We start from the raw sequence: 16,705 nt of genomic DNA on the forward strand, positions 1-16,705 counted from the left end.
ATCTGTCAATTAAAGGCTAAGCATTTAGAATAAAGTCAGAATGGTTTAGGAAAGTGGCTTTTCTGAAGCACCCTGGTGATCTTTGACTGTGCATACCTAGGAGCAGAATACAGAAAGCTGACTGGGCATCATGTGCCTGGGGGTAGGGGTGGGGAGGGTAAGTTTGGAGAGTCTTGCTTCTCTGCTGGGCTGATCTGGATAAACAATCTCCAGCACCAGTTCAAAGTCAATGTCTTTGATCTTTTCTCCTGATACAATTAGACATGTAGAGATGATTGTTGACTCTTCCTGAGAAAACATGAGACTTGCCTATCTGTCAGTGTTCACTTGGGCCCTTCTTTTCAGGATGATAATAGTTCCCTTAGTTACTTCCGGTATCTCTTGGTCCCAGTGGTCCGTCTTTCACCATCTATTCACATAATCTACTTCCAAGATGGTGGAAGGGGACAGTTGTCTGGCCACTTGGCTTAGAGAGAGATCTGGGGACTCTCATAGCTCTTTCTTTTTAAATGTATTGTGTGCTCATAGGTGTGTGTGTGTGTGTGTGTGTGTGTGTGTGTATATACACATGTGCCATGGTCAGCATGTGCAGTCCAGAGAACAACCAACCTGTGTCAGATCTCTTTTCCCATCATGTGGGTCCTGGGGATTGAACTCAGGTCCTCAGGCTTGGCAGTAGGTGTCTTTAGTCACTGAGCCACTAGGGTTAGCTCATGCTTGTTTCTTAAATTGAATTTGAACCAACTACATTATTCTGTCCTGTATTTACTTTGTCCTTTTGCCTTTAAAAACAAAAAGACCCTATTGAAAAAAAAAGTTCTATGTATTATTTTCATGTAATATGCAATATTTTGATTACTGCATACACTGCCAAGCCACCATTACTTTCAAGACACTGAATGTGTATGTCACCTTCCAAGAATTTACATGCTCCTTCTTTATTCTGTGGAATTCACCACTCAACTCCACCTTAAAATGACTGACCTACTTTATTGTGGACCATCTTGCTTGACTAGGGTTCAGGATGAATAGAATTACAAAGTCCTCCCTGGGGTGGGGGTTGACTTGTTTGCACAGATGTTCTAGCAGGTGTTGTCTAGTAGTAGATATTCTAGCTGGAGATAGTGGGGTGGGGGGTGCTCATTGACAAGTCTTCCTGTATGAACAATGTGTGATATTTTATAGTTTGCTTTGTAATTAATACCATCTGTATTTCATTTGTGATAAAGAAGGCAGAGTTGAACCACCGATGTCACCCATTGGGTTTTTTAAAAGATTTATTTTATTTTGTGTATGAATATTTTGCCTGCATGTATGTCTATGTACCACATTTGTATGTTATGCTCACAGAAGTCAGAAGAGGGCAGCAGATGCCCTGAAACAGATGGTTGTGACCCACCATGTGGGTGCTGGGAACTGAGTCCAGGTCCTGTGCAAGAACAATAACTGCTCTTAGCCGCTGAGCCATCTCTCCAGCCCCAAAGTAACCAGTTTTGTCCTCGGACTCCCAAGTCACAGTGTCATTTGAGTCTGTGCATGTCTTTGCTGCCTGCCATGTGGCTCTGAATGGCGTGTTGCTCAAAGAAAACTTTGCCCTTTATCGTGACTCGTGGCTTTATTCGGTTGATAAAAACTGAGTTAATGTGATGTCGCTGGACGAATCTCCAGTATGAGAAAGTGCATACATGCCTGAAGGGGGAAAAGAAGATGAGGTAAGTCATTGCTGTGAGTCTTACTTTTAATGTAAAATAAAATGACAAAAAGACTATAGGATATCCTTAGCCTGGAGCTCGTTCTAGGTGATGGTCAAGAAAACCACAGAACATGCTTCGTTGAGAGGGACAGCCCTACACGGACACCATGGAAGCTTACATTTGTCAACCATCTACCCCTGGAGATGAGAAACACTATGTTTTTCAGTTATTGCTGGGAAGTAAAACGACATAGACTTCAACTCAGTGCATGATTTGCAGGAAAGAGCCCCAGAAGTTGTCTGTCTTTTCCTCTATCTGACAGGGGAAAAATGTCTGGAAAAGTGGCACTCAAAGCACTGTCTGGTTGGAGGCAGTGAAAGCAGGAACCAAGAGGCTGGGGTAGGTACAGTTTCTGACACGAACTATATTTGGAATTTAAGTAGTCTTTTTTCTTTTTGAGAAACTTTTAATAGTTTTGAGAAATTCATCCATACATATAGTGTATTTTGAGCACATCTTTCCCATTCTCAACCTCCAACTTGTCCCTGTCCTCCGTTTTTCTCTACCAGTTTCATGTGCTCTGTTTTAAAATCCACTGACTTCACTGAGTACTCTCTGTGTGCAGGAGTATAGGGCCATCTACTGCACATGGGTAGTGTGGCAATCTGAATGAGACTGTCCCCCATAGCCCCTGGCATTTGCACACTTGGTCCCTCAGCTGGTGGTGCTCTGTGGGGAGGATTAGGTGTGGGCTGATTGAAGGAAGTGTGTCACTGGAGGTGGGCTTTGAGAATTTCAAGACTCAAGCCATTTCTAGTTCACTGTCTCTGTTTCCCACTCGTGGCTGAAGATGTGAGCCCACAGCATCCAGTTCCTGCCACCTGCTGTCTTCTCTCCAACATCATGGACTCTAACTCTCTGGAACCATAAGCCCAAATAAACCCCTTTCTTCTATAATCTGCCTTGGTCATGATGTTTTGTCACAGAAATAGAAAAGTAACAAAAAGATATGGTCTAACACGAACCACATCTCTAAAAGAACTGAGTCTTCCTTCCAGTCATTATTGACTAATAGCTCTTCAGCTAGAGATGAGAGGTCAGAGACCCTTTCCCTGTCTGCGTTGGAAGTTTAGCTGTATTGATTTTTGTACAGGTCTTATGTGTGCAGTAGCAGCCACTATGAGTTTATGTGTGCAACAACCCCACCATGTCCAGCAAACACTGTTTTGTAACAGATACCCACGATACCTGAGTCTCACAGTCTTTCTGTCCTGTCTCTCATGATGATCCCTGAGCTTTAAGAGGAGGAGGAGGTATCATTTAGACGTCTCAGTTAGAACTGAGTACTCCAGAGCTATAGTTTAAATAGTTTTGATGAGAATATACAATAAACGTATAATAGGACTAGAACTATTTATTAAGTATGACTACAACTTAACTTGTAACACAGTACGTCTCTTCTATTTCTTTCTCTGCATTCCGCCCTTCCTCCAAGAGTACTGCGACTCCATGATATTTACATTTCCAGTAGCCGTCAATATGTGAATGCAGGAGGGGATGGTACTTTCTCAACATCATGAAGTGTCACACCTCCCTCCCCCAGTTTAGTTCAAAAAACAATAGAAGTTCACCATTGAACATTAGCATGCCATGTCCAGCTGAAGAGCGATGACTCTCCAGTAAAGATGTAGCTAGGGCTGGTCTACCATACTCCTTAACCCCAGGGCCTTGATGACTAATGCTATAGGGATGTGTGTGTGTGTGTGTGGTGGGGGTATATGTATTTCTGTGTGTCTGTGTGAGAGTGTATGTGTGGTATGCGTGTGTGTGTGTGTATGTGGTACATGTGTGATGTGTGTGTCTGTGTGTGTGTGTGTGTGTGTGTGTATGGGGTGTGTGTGTGTGTGTGTGTGTGCGCACGCGCTCTCTCATGCCTATAAACACCAAATCCTCAGCATTGCTTTATCAGCCCTGAGCACAATGCAGAGGAGCTTAGATGCGTGGCCAGCTGGTACTGTCATCTTTTAATAATTATTATTGGGTTCTCTTCATATTCATAATCTCCCATCTTTTTTTGTTTGTTTTTTTTTTTTACATTCTTTGGCTGTATTATAACTCACCTCTGTGCTGTAGTATGTTGAAAGGTCTTAAGCATTTAGGCTTGGTAACTATAGCTGAGGAGTTTTGCTGCAGAAAAGAACACCAAAATAGTTTATGTTAGGTAGCTAGTTAGAAATCAGCAGACTTGAAGGTTGGCCCCTCATTTACAATCAGTTTAGTAACCCACTTCCTGTATTGCTGCTAGTGCAGTAATTTGATGAATAACAATTCAGAAGAGAAAAAAATCATTATGATTATTCTCCCCCGCCCCAAAACAGGGTTTCTCTGTGAGTAGCTTTGGCTGTCCTGGAACTCACTCTGTAGACCAGGCTGGCCTCGAACTTACAGAGATCCACCTGGCTCTGCCTACTGAGTGCTGGGATTAAAGGTGTGTGCTACCACTGCTCAGCCCAAAATTTTATATATATGAAAAGATAGCTACAGATGAAACCAAAGAGAAATTGGAGGTAGGTTTATTATGGCTTATCAAGGGAGGATAGTTTCCCTAAGGAAAACATAGGTTTTTATAGACTTGGTTCAATTTTTCTATGACTCCTTTTAATCTGCTCAGTTGCATGATTTCAGTGTTTGGTGGTGTTGTTTTGGTTGGGTTTGGTTTTTGAAACAGGGACTCGCTGTAGCTCTGGTTAGTCTGGGATACATAGAGATCTTCCTGTCTCTGCCTATTGAGTGCTGGGGTGACATTAAGGACATGCCCTGCCACCTTCAGCTGCTGTATTATCAAAGAGTGGAATTTAAGTTGTGCCTCTGACTGTGGGTGAAATCATGGCTTTATGGAAAATCAGAATTATCGGTTGGGCTTACCAGTCACTTCGTAACCTTTCTTCTTACCTTTTCCAGTCCTTGGATAACAAAAAGCACAACTGGAAAGCTATTCATCCCAGCAACTTTATGTAACAGTACAAAGCCTGCCTTAGCATGTAGCTGGCACAATGGTCCCTTTGGCTGTTGTACACCCTTCCCCCTCAAATGATCAAGCCCTACATTATGGCCTCTCTGGCCATTGTCTATTCTTACTCAGTGAGAGTATTTTCTTCAAAAATGGTCTGTCTACTGTCCACCCTCACCCGACAAGAGCATGGTCCTCCATAGTAGTCTCTCCAGCCATTCACCACTCTCATGCTTGAGGGTGCTGTGTATTATTCCTTGATAATGTCTACCTGTCTCTAGTATTTCATCTCATGATGCTCAGTGTCGCAAATGACCTTTTATTCCGTGTTCATAATCTATGATTCTCTTTTAAGAATACAGAATACTTGCTCATTTATTCCTTTTGTTAAAGTATGCCTGAGTTTATTTCCAAATGAATTTGGTGTTTCTGTATCTTTACAACTTCCAGCAACCAACTGGAAAGTGGCTTTGAGAGCAACACTATCCCTTTTCATAGGCATGTTTATACTTCCTTAATTTATACATTTGCCACTAGAAAAAGAACTGAAAAAAACTAATATTCATTGTAAAAAAAAAAAAAAGCCCCTGGTACAGCGTTGCCTTTCTTTTGTACAACTCGGCATTCAGTTCTATGAATAATCAACTGCAAGTTGCTATAGAGATTATGGAGATCATAATTTGAATCATGGGGTAGGAGAGATGGCACAGCAGATGAGAACACTTGCTGCTCTTCTAGAGAAACTGGGTTCAGTTCCCAGCACCCACAAGGTGGCTCACAAGGATCTGTAGCTGCCCACTTCTGGCCTTTGTGAGCATCCGGCATCACTCAGTGTGGAGTCAAAACGCTCATACACAAGCAATAAAAATAAATAACTATTTTTTAAAAAAAAATTCAAACTTAAGCTGGGCATAGTGGCACATGCCTTTATTTCTAGCACTTGAGAAGCAAAGGCAAGGGAGTCTATGTGAGTTCAAGACCAGCTTGGCCCACAAAGCAAGTTCCAGGTCAGCCAGAGCTACATAGAGGAACCCTGTCTCCAAAGATAGATAGATAGATGGATAGATAGATAGATAGATAGATAATAGATAGATAGATAGATAGATAGATTTGACTTAGTCATTAAACTCAAATAAAATGTTTCAAGTAAAAAAACTTATTAAGAAATGTGTTAAGATAATTGACCTTCTTTTCTAATTGTTCATACTTATTAATTAACTCATATTGAGAGACTTTTTTGCTAGATAGTGTTCAGGTGTTAGGAATATTAGAAGGAATGATTTCTATTCCTGTTCTCAGTCCTCATGACATGGAAACTAAACCAAGAAGGAAGGCACAGGTACGGCAATGACAGTCTCACAAGCAACCCATGCATGACTAGAGTAGATGGTCCTTGCTGAAAACGCTGTTGGCTTCCTCATCCATCCCTTCTAACATAAGTATCTTATATTTTCAATGTCCTTTCATGGATCCCTGCCCCATCACCCCTTTACCCCCTCTCAGTGAATTTTCAGCATCATGACTCTAAACTATACCTATTGCTCAAGTTCCCTTAGTCAGACTCATCCTGCGTCATGAAAACAGGCCACTCTTGCCATCTTATTTTGATTATGAGCCTGTATCCTAGGGAACCCTCTTGCATCCTTTCTCTTCATTCTGAAGGGCAGGGAGTGTTCATCCTCATTTTATTCACTGATGTGTAATCTTTTCTGTAACTTCCTCCCTTTCCTGAGACTACACAATAGCTTTAGTTTCACACCTTCTGGTCCCAAGGATTTGAGTTCAAGACATAGTATTAAAACCACAGAATGTAAGAACTTCTCTGAGCCACCATGGAACTTTCCTAAGACCTACAGCCAATGAGGTAGAAGTCAAAGTACAGGGACCAAGATGGGCTACTATTCCTTACATTCATGGCAGCATTTTCTACTATGACATGAAGACCAAAAAAGACCAAAACCTATGATGATTTCCTCATTGAGTTATGGATGCCCACAAAGGCCAAAAGCGTGTGTCAGACTTCCTGGGGCTGGAGTTACAGATGGTTATGAGGTACCTAAGGTGGTTGCTAGGGACTGAACTTAGGACCGTGGGAAGAACAGCAAGTGCTCTGAAATACCTCCCCAGCTCATTATTTTGTTTTTCTTGCTTTTGTTTCATTTTAAATTGCCCAAGATAGACCAAACTCCTTATGTTTCAAGATCCAGCCTTAAACTCCTGATCTTCTTGCCTACACCTCCCTAAACACTGGAATTAGAATTGCTTTTTAGTTACTGTTCTATTGCTGTGAAGAGACACCATGCATAACCAATGCAATTTTATAAAGGAAAGTATTTAATTGGACACTTGCTTATAGTTTTAGAGGGTTTGTGCATTTTCATCATGACAGAGGGCATGGAAGCAGCCAGACAAGCATGATGCTAGAGAAATAGCTGAGAGCTATACCCTGCTCCTGCTCCACAGGCAGAGATGACAGATAGACAGATAGATAGACAGACAGACAGATAGATAGGCAGACAGATAGATAGATAGATAGATAGATAGATAGATAGATAGATAGATAGATAGATAGATAGACAGACAGGCCAGCCAACTGACCGATGACAGACAGACAGACAGACTGGGCCATGAGATTAGATGCCTACCCCTAGTGACACACATCATCCAACAAGGCCACATCTCCCAATCCGTCTAAGCCACTCAAGCAGTTCTACTCCCTAGTGACCAAGCATACAAACATAAGAGCCTCTGAAGGACCTTCTTATTCAAGCCACCACAGTTGTGTACCACCACACTTTATTTAAAAACCTACAGTTTCTTGTATTAAAAAATCCTCTCTGGACACTCACGTAAGTTTGTTTACAGTTAAGTGGGTTGGCTTTTTATCAAATACAGATATCTCTACTTTAGCACTCTTTCTAAAATATCTTCCATGGATTATTGAAAGGCAAAAATTTATGCTAACATTAAAAGTAGAAAGTGCATGTGTGTGTGTGTGTGTGTGTGTGTGTGTGGTGTGCTATAACACACTGTCCTCATGTGTACTTTTGTAGAAATAATGAAACAAACACCCCACCCGACCCCAACTCCATTCTATCTATGCAAAGTTCTGGAATACAGACCTAAGTGCTGAGATTATCGGGGACCAAAATAAATAGTATTGCTGAGTCATCTACTCATAGCAAACAAGGCAGGAAAGTTGTAGTGGGAGATAAAGCGATGTGGGAAAAGAGCCCTCAGCCCTACAGGCTGAGAATCAAAGACTCTTATGAATACAGTTATGAATGAGAGACACAGACCCTATGTATACTAAGGATTCCTTTAACTTATTTAACCTCTGTTTTTGTCTCACCTAAATAGTACAGCTCAAAAACCATCTTACCACGTTATTTGCTAAAAAGAAAAAAAACTTACCTAATTCTACCTGATTTTTAATTTTTTGAACAATATAACTCCAAAGTCACCAAAATGGTACACATACCTATTGCTAAGATACTACAATTTGACTCACTTGACAAGCTGGCCCTACTGTGTGTCACTATCCTCTTCCAGCTCCCCACCCCGTTTCTTAAAGCCTATGTTTAAATTTGCATTAACTTGTTTTCTTACTAAACTCTAATCTTGCCTCATACTGACTCACCTTGAGGTTCTGTTCTGCTTTCTGTGTCAGGAATGTCAGAGGAATATACAGCAGAAGCTGTCTCTGAACGCACTAGCCTGCTATCAGTGGCAGATGGCAGCACAGAGCTGCATCACCAGCAGGCCTGACACAGCACCATAGATTTAATGGGCTTCAAGTGTGCATGTACATTTGCCTGGGCCCTCCTTGCTCTGTAGTTCTTTCTATCAAGCCTAGCCAGGTACCATACCAAGGGAAACAAGAGCCCTCCATGAACGAGCTTGCCACCGATGACATACAGGGACAAAATACAAAACTGGTACTTCACGCATCGGAGTCGAAGGTCATTACCTTTGATGTTTGCTTCCATGAGCTTAATGGAGTCAACTTGTTGGATAGAAGTTGCCGCAGCTGTCAGGGGCATAGAAAAAGTAGTGGAGACAGAAAAAAAAAATGATCAGGTATTCGAAGGAGAAATACCCTTCCAAATGGTTGCTTAGCAACATTACTTCTAGACCATTAACATAAATATCTAATAGACTGTTCTCTCTTCCTAGAACCAAACCTATAATTGAACTGGAAGCAACAGTATCAAACAAACGTAGTAATCCATGAGCATCTAATAATAACTGCTAGAGTGAAGTTTATCAGTGAAGGAAAAGGTTTTCTAGCTATGTGTCTGGTAGGAACATGGTGGGCATATAAATGGGTGCTAGTATATGGCAAATGAGTTAGCAATAAAATCTTTCCTACTTTTAGTATTTATTTATTTATTATTTATTTATTTATTTATTTATTTTCTGTGTATGAGTGTTTTTTTTCCTATATATATGTCCATATATTATTTGTATGACTGGTGCCTATCAAAGTCAAAAGAGACATCTGGTCCCCTGGAATGGGAGTTACAGTTGATTGTAAGCCACCATGTAGGTACTGGGAACCAAACCCAGAGCTCCTACAACAAGATCAAGTCCCAATAATAAATCTTTTTGTCTTCTTGCTAAAACGTCAATCTCTGCCTTTATCTCTTGACAGAATTCCTTGCTGCTTGGGTGGAAACATGGAACATGGTTCTTCACAACTTGTTTTCTATTTATCTCTAAGTAAAACTAATTGTCTTTCGTTAGGAATTTTATTTAATGTGAGAAGCTACTTAGCATCCACTAGCCTGGAAATGTGAGGATCATATTCTTTCTGCATATTTTAAATAAATGAGCAAAGGAATTCAAGGAACAAATAGAATTCATTCCCTTGAAAAGCAAATTAGAAAGAAATTTTGCTTGTGTGTTTGATTGATTGCTTGCCTGCTTGCTTGTTTGCTTTTGAGACAGAGCCACAGAGCTCTAGCTGATCTGGAACTTGTAATCCTCCTGCCTCAGCCTTCTGATGCTGTTATGTTCACTTGTGGTTGTATAGATGGCTTCATCAGCAGGGATCACTTAGTCTCTTTCTTAATGAATCTCCCTTTTGTCAAATTTTATTACCTAAGTACCCATCATGTATATAACAAAGGTCTTAGAACTAAAAGGGAAGTTTGTATGCTTGCATTGTGGAAAGGAGACGTGAATATACACATACCTTGTTATCCAAGAGAATTCCAAAACAGAAGATGAAAAATCCCTTTGAACCAAAAGCAAAAAAGTAAATTGTATATATATTCTATTGCATTTTCTTTTTCCAGATAAGAAATCATGTATATACTATATGATACAATCCTATCACAAAGTTATGACACCTGCTGCTCCAATGTTGATCCCTGTCCCATCAGGAGTAAGGCCTCATTCTATAACCCACTAGCCTGAGACTCATTAAATAGACCAGGCTGGCCTCAAACTTTTGATTCTCCTGTCTCTACCCCATGAATGCTGGGGTGATAGGTATGTACTGTATGTTCAACTGAACCTGTTTTCCTGCCTGCCCTCCTGCTGGACTATAGGCTTCTAGAAGGCAAGAACAGTGTGAACTCAAACAATGCCTGGCACATCACAAAGTGTTCACGGGTTGTATTTCATGAATGTGTTAATGAGCAAATGATAGAATGAAGTTGTAAACTCGTGTGGCACATCATCCTCTGCTTTAGTGTCATTTAAAGCCCCACATAGCACCCAATGGCTGAGGTATCTTAGCCTTTCTTTCAACCAGGTATTTAATAAGCATCCATCTGAGATGATACCTGAGAGGACAGCAGCTACTGAGGTTCAACATCCAATAGCCAGGAGGAAGAAGGTGGACTCCACAAGTAACTTTGTATTTAAATTTGTCTCTTGGAAAATCTTGGCTAAAGCCAATAGCATGCTACTCACAAGCCTGCCCTTCCTAGAGCTCTCAAGGCTTGTCTCCATTGCGTGCATGGTCACCATGACGACATCTATATTACCATCTGTCCATTCACTGCTGTGTAGACTGGTGCAATGCCTCTAAGAAACTCTAAGCATTTACTGAGTATGAGGCACTGTGTCAGGTGCTAAGTTATGTCTTATAATCCTCAAATATTGCTCTATAAGTGCTACTGTGATCTCCACTCATCAGCTGGGAGAACTGACGAATGGAGAGATTAAGCATACAGTTGGTATTTGAGAAAAACACACTTGACTCAAGAACCCAAAAATGAAACTGCTACCATTTCCATGACTCATTGCTCCAAGTGGTCTAGCCTTATCTGCAATAAACCATGATAGAAGACTTCTTCCAGATACATCAAAACCTAAGGATTTGTTTTTCCCTTAATTCTAAACGCTTTCTGACTACCAAATATGAAAGCCATCCTTAATACTAAGGATCGGCAAGCTGTGTGTGTGTGTGTGTGTGTGTGTGTGTGTGTGTGTGTGTGTGTGTGTGTGTGTGTGTGTAGAGTAGATTGTAAGATACATAATATCTGTTTCAGCTCCTCTGCTATTGGAGAGGAAAGAGCTACTGATCCTATGTACATTAATGTACATGGTTGGGTTCCAAGAAACTGTTATTTCCAAAATCTGGCTGCTGGTATCAGGTTGCCAGCCCCTGTTCATTAAATTCCAGGGACTTGTTTTGTATTGGTCAAGGTCAGCAAGTACTGTTGAGTTACTTCTCTTCCTCCGCTTTGTCAGAGATTTGTACAAGAGACTGTGGACTGAGTCAACCACAAGAGAGATAAAAGGTGGTTATGTGAATGCTGATAGATTTCAGCTCCACAGTGGGTTACTGAGAACATCGAGAATTCTCCTTCAGTATGATGTAAACTGCTGGGAAAAAGGGATGGGTGTGTCTTCTCACTGTCTCAATGTACTTCCTGTTATAGACCTGTTGGAGCAAAGGAGATGAAGCCATCTTCATCCACCAACCCTAGTTCTCTAAACTTATTCCAATGATATGAGTATGTAATACATACACTTATTGTTCTTACCTGGAAAGCATTGAGTAAAGCGAAAAGAACATGCCAAGCCAGATTCTGGTTGTCCACCATTGTTCCTATGCCGAAGCCCCAGGTGAGCCCGAGCAGTGGGGTTAGCACAAGAAGGCTCTTTCCCATGCGGATGGCAGTGGCCTTGTCATCCTGATTCACTCTTTCTCCAATTGCTGGCCTCCAAAGCTTTCTGAGGACCAGCAGCACCACAACCAAGTTCACAGCCACGATAGTCAACGCGGGAACAACGAACGCCAAGAGAGGTTTGCTCTTGTCAGACCAATTAAGCCAACACACATCGTTCCTTTTGTAGCTATTGCTAGGTTGGGTGATGGCAATGGTGATGATGGATATAAGGAGAGGGCACCCATAGCCTAGGCAGAAGCCAACAGCCATCATGGTAGGCACTGCCATGTGATGAAACACAAGAATGAGTCGATAAGCCAGCAGGATGCCAAGTACAAGCATCCAGAAGAACACGGCAAGGTAGAAAAAGTGGGTGAAGAACACCGCAGCCACACAGACTCCGGAAGGGCTCACAGAGGTGTCCACAGAGCCAGAAATGATAAACCAAACATCAGCAATGAGGAGCGAGAGGGCGATGTTCACCAGGCAAATGTTGCGTGTGTAGGAGGTTTGGTTTCTCTTGGTCTGTTTCCAAAACAGAGACTCGATGATCAGGCATAAGATTAGACTTGCAATAGAGATGCCCAGCCCTATGTACGTGATCCATTTTACCACAGGGACAACTGAAGAGGGAACAAAGGGTGACATGAGCATGGAGAAGGAGGTCAGGTGACTACATCGGCACAGTACTGTGTCTGGAGTTTCATTAACTAGTTGGCAGCCCGCATTGCTCCATTGCAAGCGGCTAAAGTCCCAAAACACACAGTGAGGCTGGCTCAGGTTTCCATTTATTTTGGAAAAGTTCAGAAAAACTTCACTGATGGAATAGTTTTGGATAAGTGTAGATATCACAGGACCATTGACCCGTTCATTTCCTCTCTGGGTAATGGGTAGAATGTTCCCAAAGGTCAATGAGGCCATGCTGATAATAGTCTTCGGATGTGATTTCTGGAATTGCTCTGGTTCAATAAGCACGTGGCCTCGGATAGGCAGAGAGGCATTTGGTTTTATTTCAATCTGATAGTTGTAGCCCTGTGTGCTCTGGACTTGGGTCACTGGAATCCCTATCCAGTCAATGAATTTTCCAGAAAAGTTAAGAGGTAGAGCCGTGGAAGGGATGAGAGTACTGATGTTTTCCAGCGTCTCTAGTAGCTGGGAGCTGGCGCCCTTTGCTTCTTGTAATAGAATTGTCCAGTTCGTAATGGAGGCTGAATCCAGGATACGATCAGCTATGTTGATGACGTCCTGAAACATAAAAATCAAAGTCACTTTAGGTCTTCTGATACAGGAGAACCAAGTGTCAAGGTTGGTCACTTTAAGTATAGAGAAAATGGTCATAGACTTGGTAAGTTGAGATCATGGTAAAACTCATGAATTGCATTCAGTTCTGTCATTCAACATAGTAGAAGAGTTTGGGTAAAGAAACTTGGGTCAAGACGGTAGGGTATCTCAGTGGGTAAAGGTATCTGCTCCAATCCTGGTGACCTGAGTTCAATTCCCAGAGCCCACATGATTGAACGCGAGAGCCAATTACCACAGATTGTCCTCTGGCCTCCATATGTATGCTGTGGAATGTGTGTATATTGTGAAATCCCCCCAATACACACACTAAATAAAATAGTTTTTTTAAAGTTGAGTTTAGAGTGGTCACCCCAAGTCATCTGCAATCACAGTGAGGTTTTACTTCAGCGGGGATGAAGAAACATTCTACAACGCGCAGGTGTGCATTCCTTTAACTCTGAGATGGGATCGGTGAATATGTTACAGCCCCAGGACAGAAGCATGATGTTCAACAACTTCGCCATTTTGTTCCCTTAGCTAACATTCAAATTTGTTTTATCTTATTCTACTTTATTTTATTATTCTCTCTTAGAAATGTGTTCTTTCCTAATGAGAGACAGAAATGGGGTGGGCCTTATGGGAAGAGAGGTGGGGAGGAACTGGAAGGGATAGAGGAAGGGAAAGCTAATCAGGGTTCAGTGTATGAACAATAACAATAAATATTTTCTATTTTTAAAAAAAGAACTTGTAAATTCATGCGATGGATGCTCAAATTTTAATTCATGGGTTCTTACTGTTGCTTACTGAATAAGAATATCCAATAGCGATCCTTAAGAACAGTGTGGTTTTGAATTGCTAGCTGGAGAGATGGTTCAGACAATGAAATCACTTACTACTCTTTCAGAGGACCTAAGTTTGGCCTCAAAGTCACAATCTTCCTACCACAGCCTCTCAAGTGCTAGAATTATAGACCTGTGTCACCAGGTTTTGCACTGTCAATTTGTTTGAATTGGCTTTTCCATAGTAAAAAAAAAAAAAAAAAAAAAAAAAAGAGCTCAAAGCATATAATGAACTACATAGTACATAAAGAACTTCACTGGGCAGGTAGCTCAGTAACAGAGTGTTGACCTGGCAAGCACTGGGCCCAAAGTTCAAAACTAAGTTTGGGGTCTGGGAAGAGAAGATTACTGTTTTCCCTCCCAGTCTCCTGCAACCTCTGCTCCAGCCCAAATCCACACCCTTTATTTCTCTAATTAGAAAACAAACACGTGTCTAAATAACAATAATAAAATAAAGTAAAATAAAAGCAAACAAAGCAGACTAGCACAAAGCAAATAAACAGGAAAAAAATAAGAAAAATCACAAGAAACCCATATAGATGCAGATGCACACACATTTGCCCACATAGAAATTCTATAAAACTACAAAACTGGATGCCATGATAAATGCTCAAAGGACCTGTAAGGAGAAAAAACAAAGGCCTGGTAAAGCATTATGAGACAAAGAACCTCCAAAAAGGCCACTGAGTTCATTTTGTGTTGGCCATTTCTAGTGCAGGGCATGGGGCTTGCCCTTAAGAATGGTTTGTGTTCCCAGTGAGGCTCTGTTGAAGAAAGGATATTAGTTGCTTTAGTAGTAACATATAGTGAACAAATATTAGCATGTCATTTTAAGTCAAAATTTAAATATCTACACTTAATCAGCCAAGAGAAAGGAGTTCTTAATTATTTGCTGTATATAATGAACACATAGGATCAACAGTCTAAGTTGCAATCTCCCCATGAACAGGCTGCTTGTGACGGTCCAGGTTTAAAGGAAGGGAAAGCTTTTGCACTACTGAACATGGGCATTTATATTTCTTCTCTTCCCAGACCCCAAACTTAGTTTTGAACTTTGGGCCCAATGCTTGCCAGGTCAACATTCTGTTACTGAGCTACACGCCCAGTGAAATTCTTTATACACTATGTAGTTCATTATATGCTTTGAGCTCATTTTTTGTTTACTATGGAAAAGCCAATAAAACTCACACAGGAACTGTTACATAGCTTCTCTGTTTTTTATCAAGAGATTCCCCATCATCCAGGCTTTTAGTATGCCTTATATAAGATGTAGCACTTGAAATTCAACTTTCAATCTGAGTGGAGTGGTACATGACTGTACTCCCAGCGTATAGAAAGCTAAACCAAGATGCTTTCAAGGAGTTCAAGGCTAACCTGGCCATTGTATGGCATGCCAGGCCAGCCAGAGCTACAATGTGAGACCCAGTCTCAAAAAAGCTAAATAAATAAGTTATAGATAAATAAAGTAAGCCTTCCAAGTGCAGAAAATCATACCTTCAGTGTCAAATTGGACACAGTTAAAGAATTTGCCAGTGACAGGGATGAAATGTTGCTCAGAAGTGACACCACTGTGCCCAGGTTCCCGACTGTGGTGGATGGGCTTTCTATAATGATGGTGGAAAGATTTTGCACCAAAGATGCCACACCTGCCTCTGTGATCTTGCCTGTAATCATACTGAGCTCCTAAAAATAAAAATTAATATCAATTATTAGGTTCTAAGGTGGAAAACAGAAATGCTTGCACATCATTAGACTTAAATCAGATGTCTTATCTACAGAGCAAAGTGCAACGTATCAGGGGTAGCTTATAGAGTAGTGGAAACAATGTCTTGGTTCAGTGATTCTTATATTCTAGACACCGTGCTCAATACACAATAGGGATATGTTCATTGAGCATCTTAAACACTCTTGGAAGGAAGGAGTGTTGTTTGATATTTTAGCACCAAGGAAACTGGATGATGAAAATATTGTCTGAAAGGCATTTCCAAATACATCATAATCTCAGTTACAGAAAAACAGATGATCAGCAAGCTCCGGTTACTTTGCAAGAGGTACTCAGCTAGATGTGGTTCTGCCAGTACCGAGCTCTGCCATTACTCAGGATGAGAAGCTGGATGGACACATGCCAATTTGACTTCTGGGCTTGGGTCAATTCCCACCATTTCACTGGGTTCAGAATCTCACATCTCCCTCTCAGCCCTAGTCTGTTTCTGCTATGCTAGGGTAACTTGGAAAACAGCAAGCATGAGTGTTTGTATTCATCAAGACAAGTTAACCCAGGATCTTGGATCCCCTGCCCCCAACCTCCTTGCTCCTTTTAGCTGAGTGTACTGCTCTCTGCCTGCCCTTTACATCCTGGGATCAACTAATTCCAACTATTGCCATGTTTAGAACTGGGGCAAAGAAGGAGAGAGCAAGACTAGACACCAGTGGTACCTGCTCCTTCCTCGCCGATGAGGACACAGAGCAGCAGCTGTTTCAGCTGCTTTGACAGCTCTCTTTGGGGCTTTCTGCTATGGGAGGAAGGCCTCTGGCTGGGATGGAAGCTCTATTTACTACGGATGTCAGCTATACACGCGGTGTCTGAGCCAGTCTGGAAGACTTTTCCTCCTGTGATTTGAATTCTCCTGTTCTTGACCAGTTATCTCCTCTCCTTCTCTCTCTCTCTTTCTCTCTTTCCCTCTTTCTCTTTCTCCCTTCCTTCCTTCCTTCCTCCCTCCCTCCCTCTTTCTTTCTTTCTTTCTTTCTTTCTTT

At 41.4% G+C, this 16,705-nt stretch overlaps 1 protein-coding gene across 1 annotated transcript in view; it reads right to left on the minus strand.

Annotated features, from left to right (window-relative positions):
- Positions 1-1,592: 1,592 nt before the first annotated feature.
- The window catches only part of Adgrf1 (adhesion G protein-coupled receptor F1), a 31,584-nt gene continuing 16,471 nt past the window's right edge, over positions 1,593-16,705 (minus strand). The window contains exons 10-15 of the mRNA XM_028766792.1: positions 15,446-15,634; positions 11,706-13,076; positions 9,902-9,943; positions 8,675-8,734; positions 3,815-3,881; positions 1,593-1,689 (exon numbers count right to left, since the gene is read on the minus strand). Of these exons, the coding sequence (XP_028622625.1) occupies positions 1,616-1,689; positions 3,815-3,881; positions 8,675-8,734; positions 9,902-9,943; positions 11,706-13,076; positions 15,446-15,634 (1,803 nt within the window). The 3' untranslated portion in view covers positions 1,593-1,615. The remainder of the gene's footprint in view (positions 1,690-3,814; positions 3,882-8,674; positions 8,735-9,901; positions 9,944-11,705; positions 13,077-15,445; positions 15,635-16,705) is intronic.

Source organism: Grammomys surdaster, unplaced genomic scaffold (assembly GCF_004785775.1).
Source record: "Grammomys surdaster isolate TR1022 unplaced genomic scaffold, NIH_TR_1.0 169, whole genome shotgun sequence".
NCBI classification, from domain to species: domain Eukaryota; kingdom Metazoa; phylum Chordata; class Mammalia; order Rodentia; family Muridae; genus Grammomys; species Grammomys surdaster.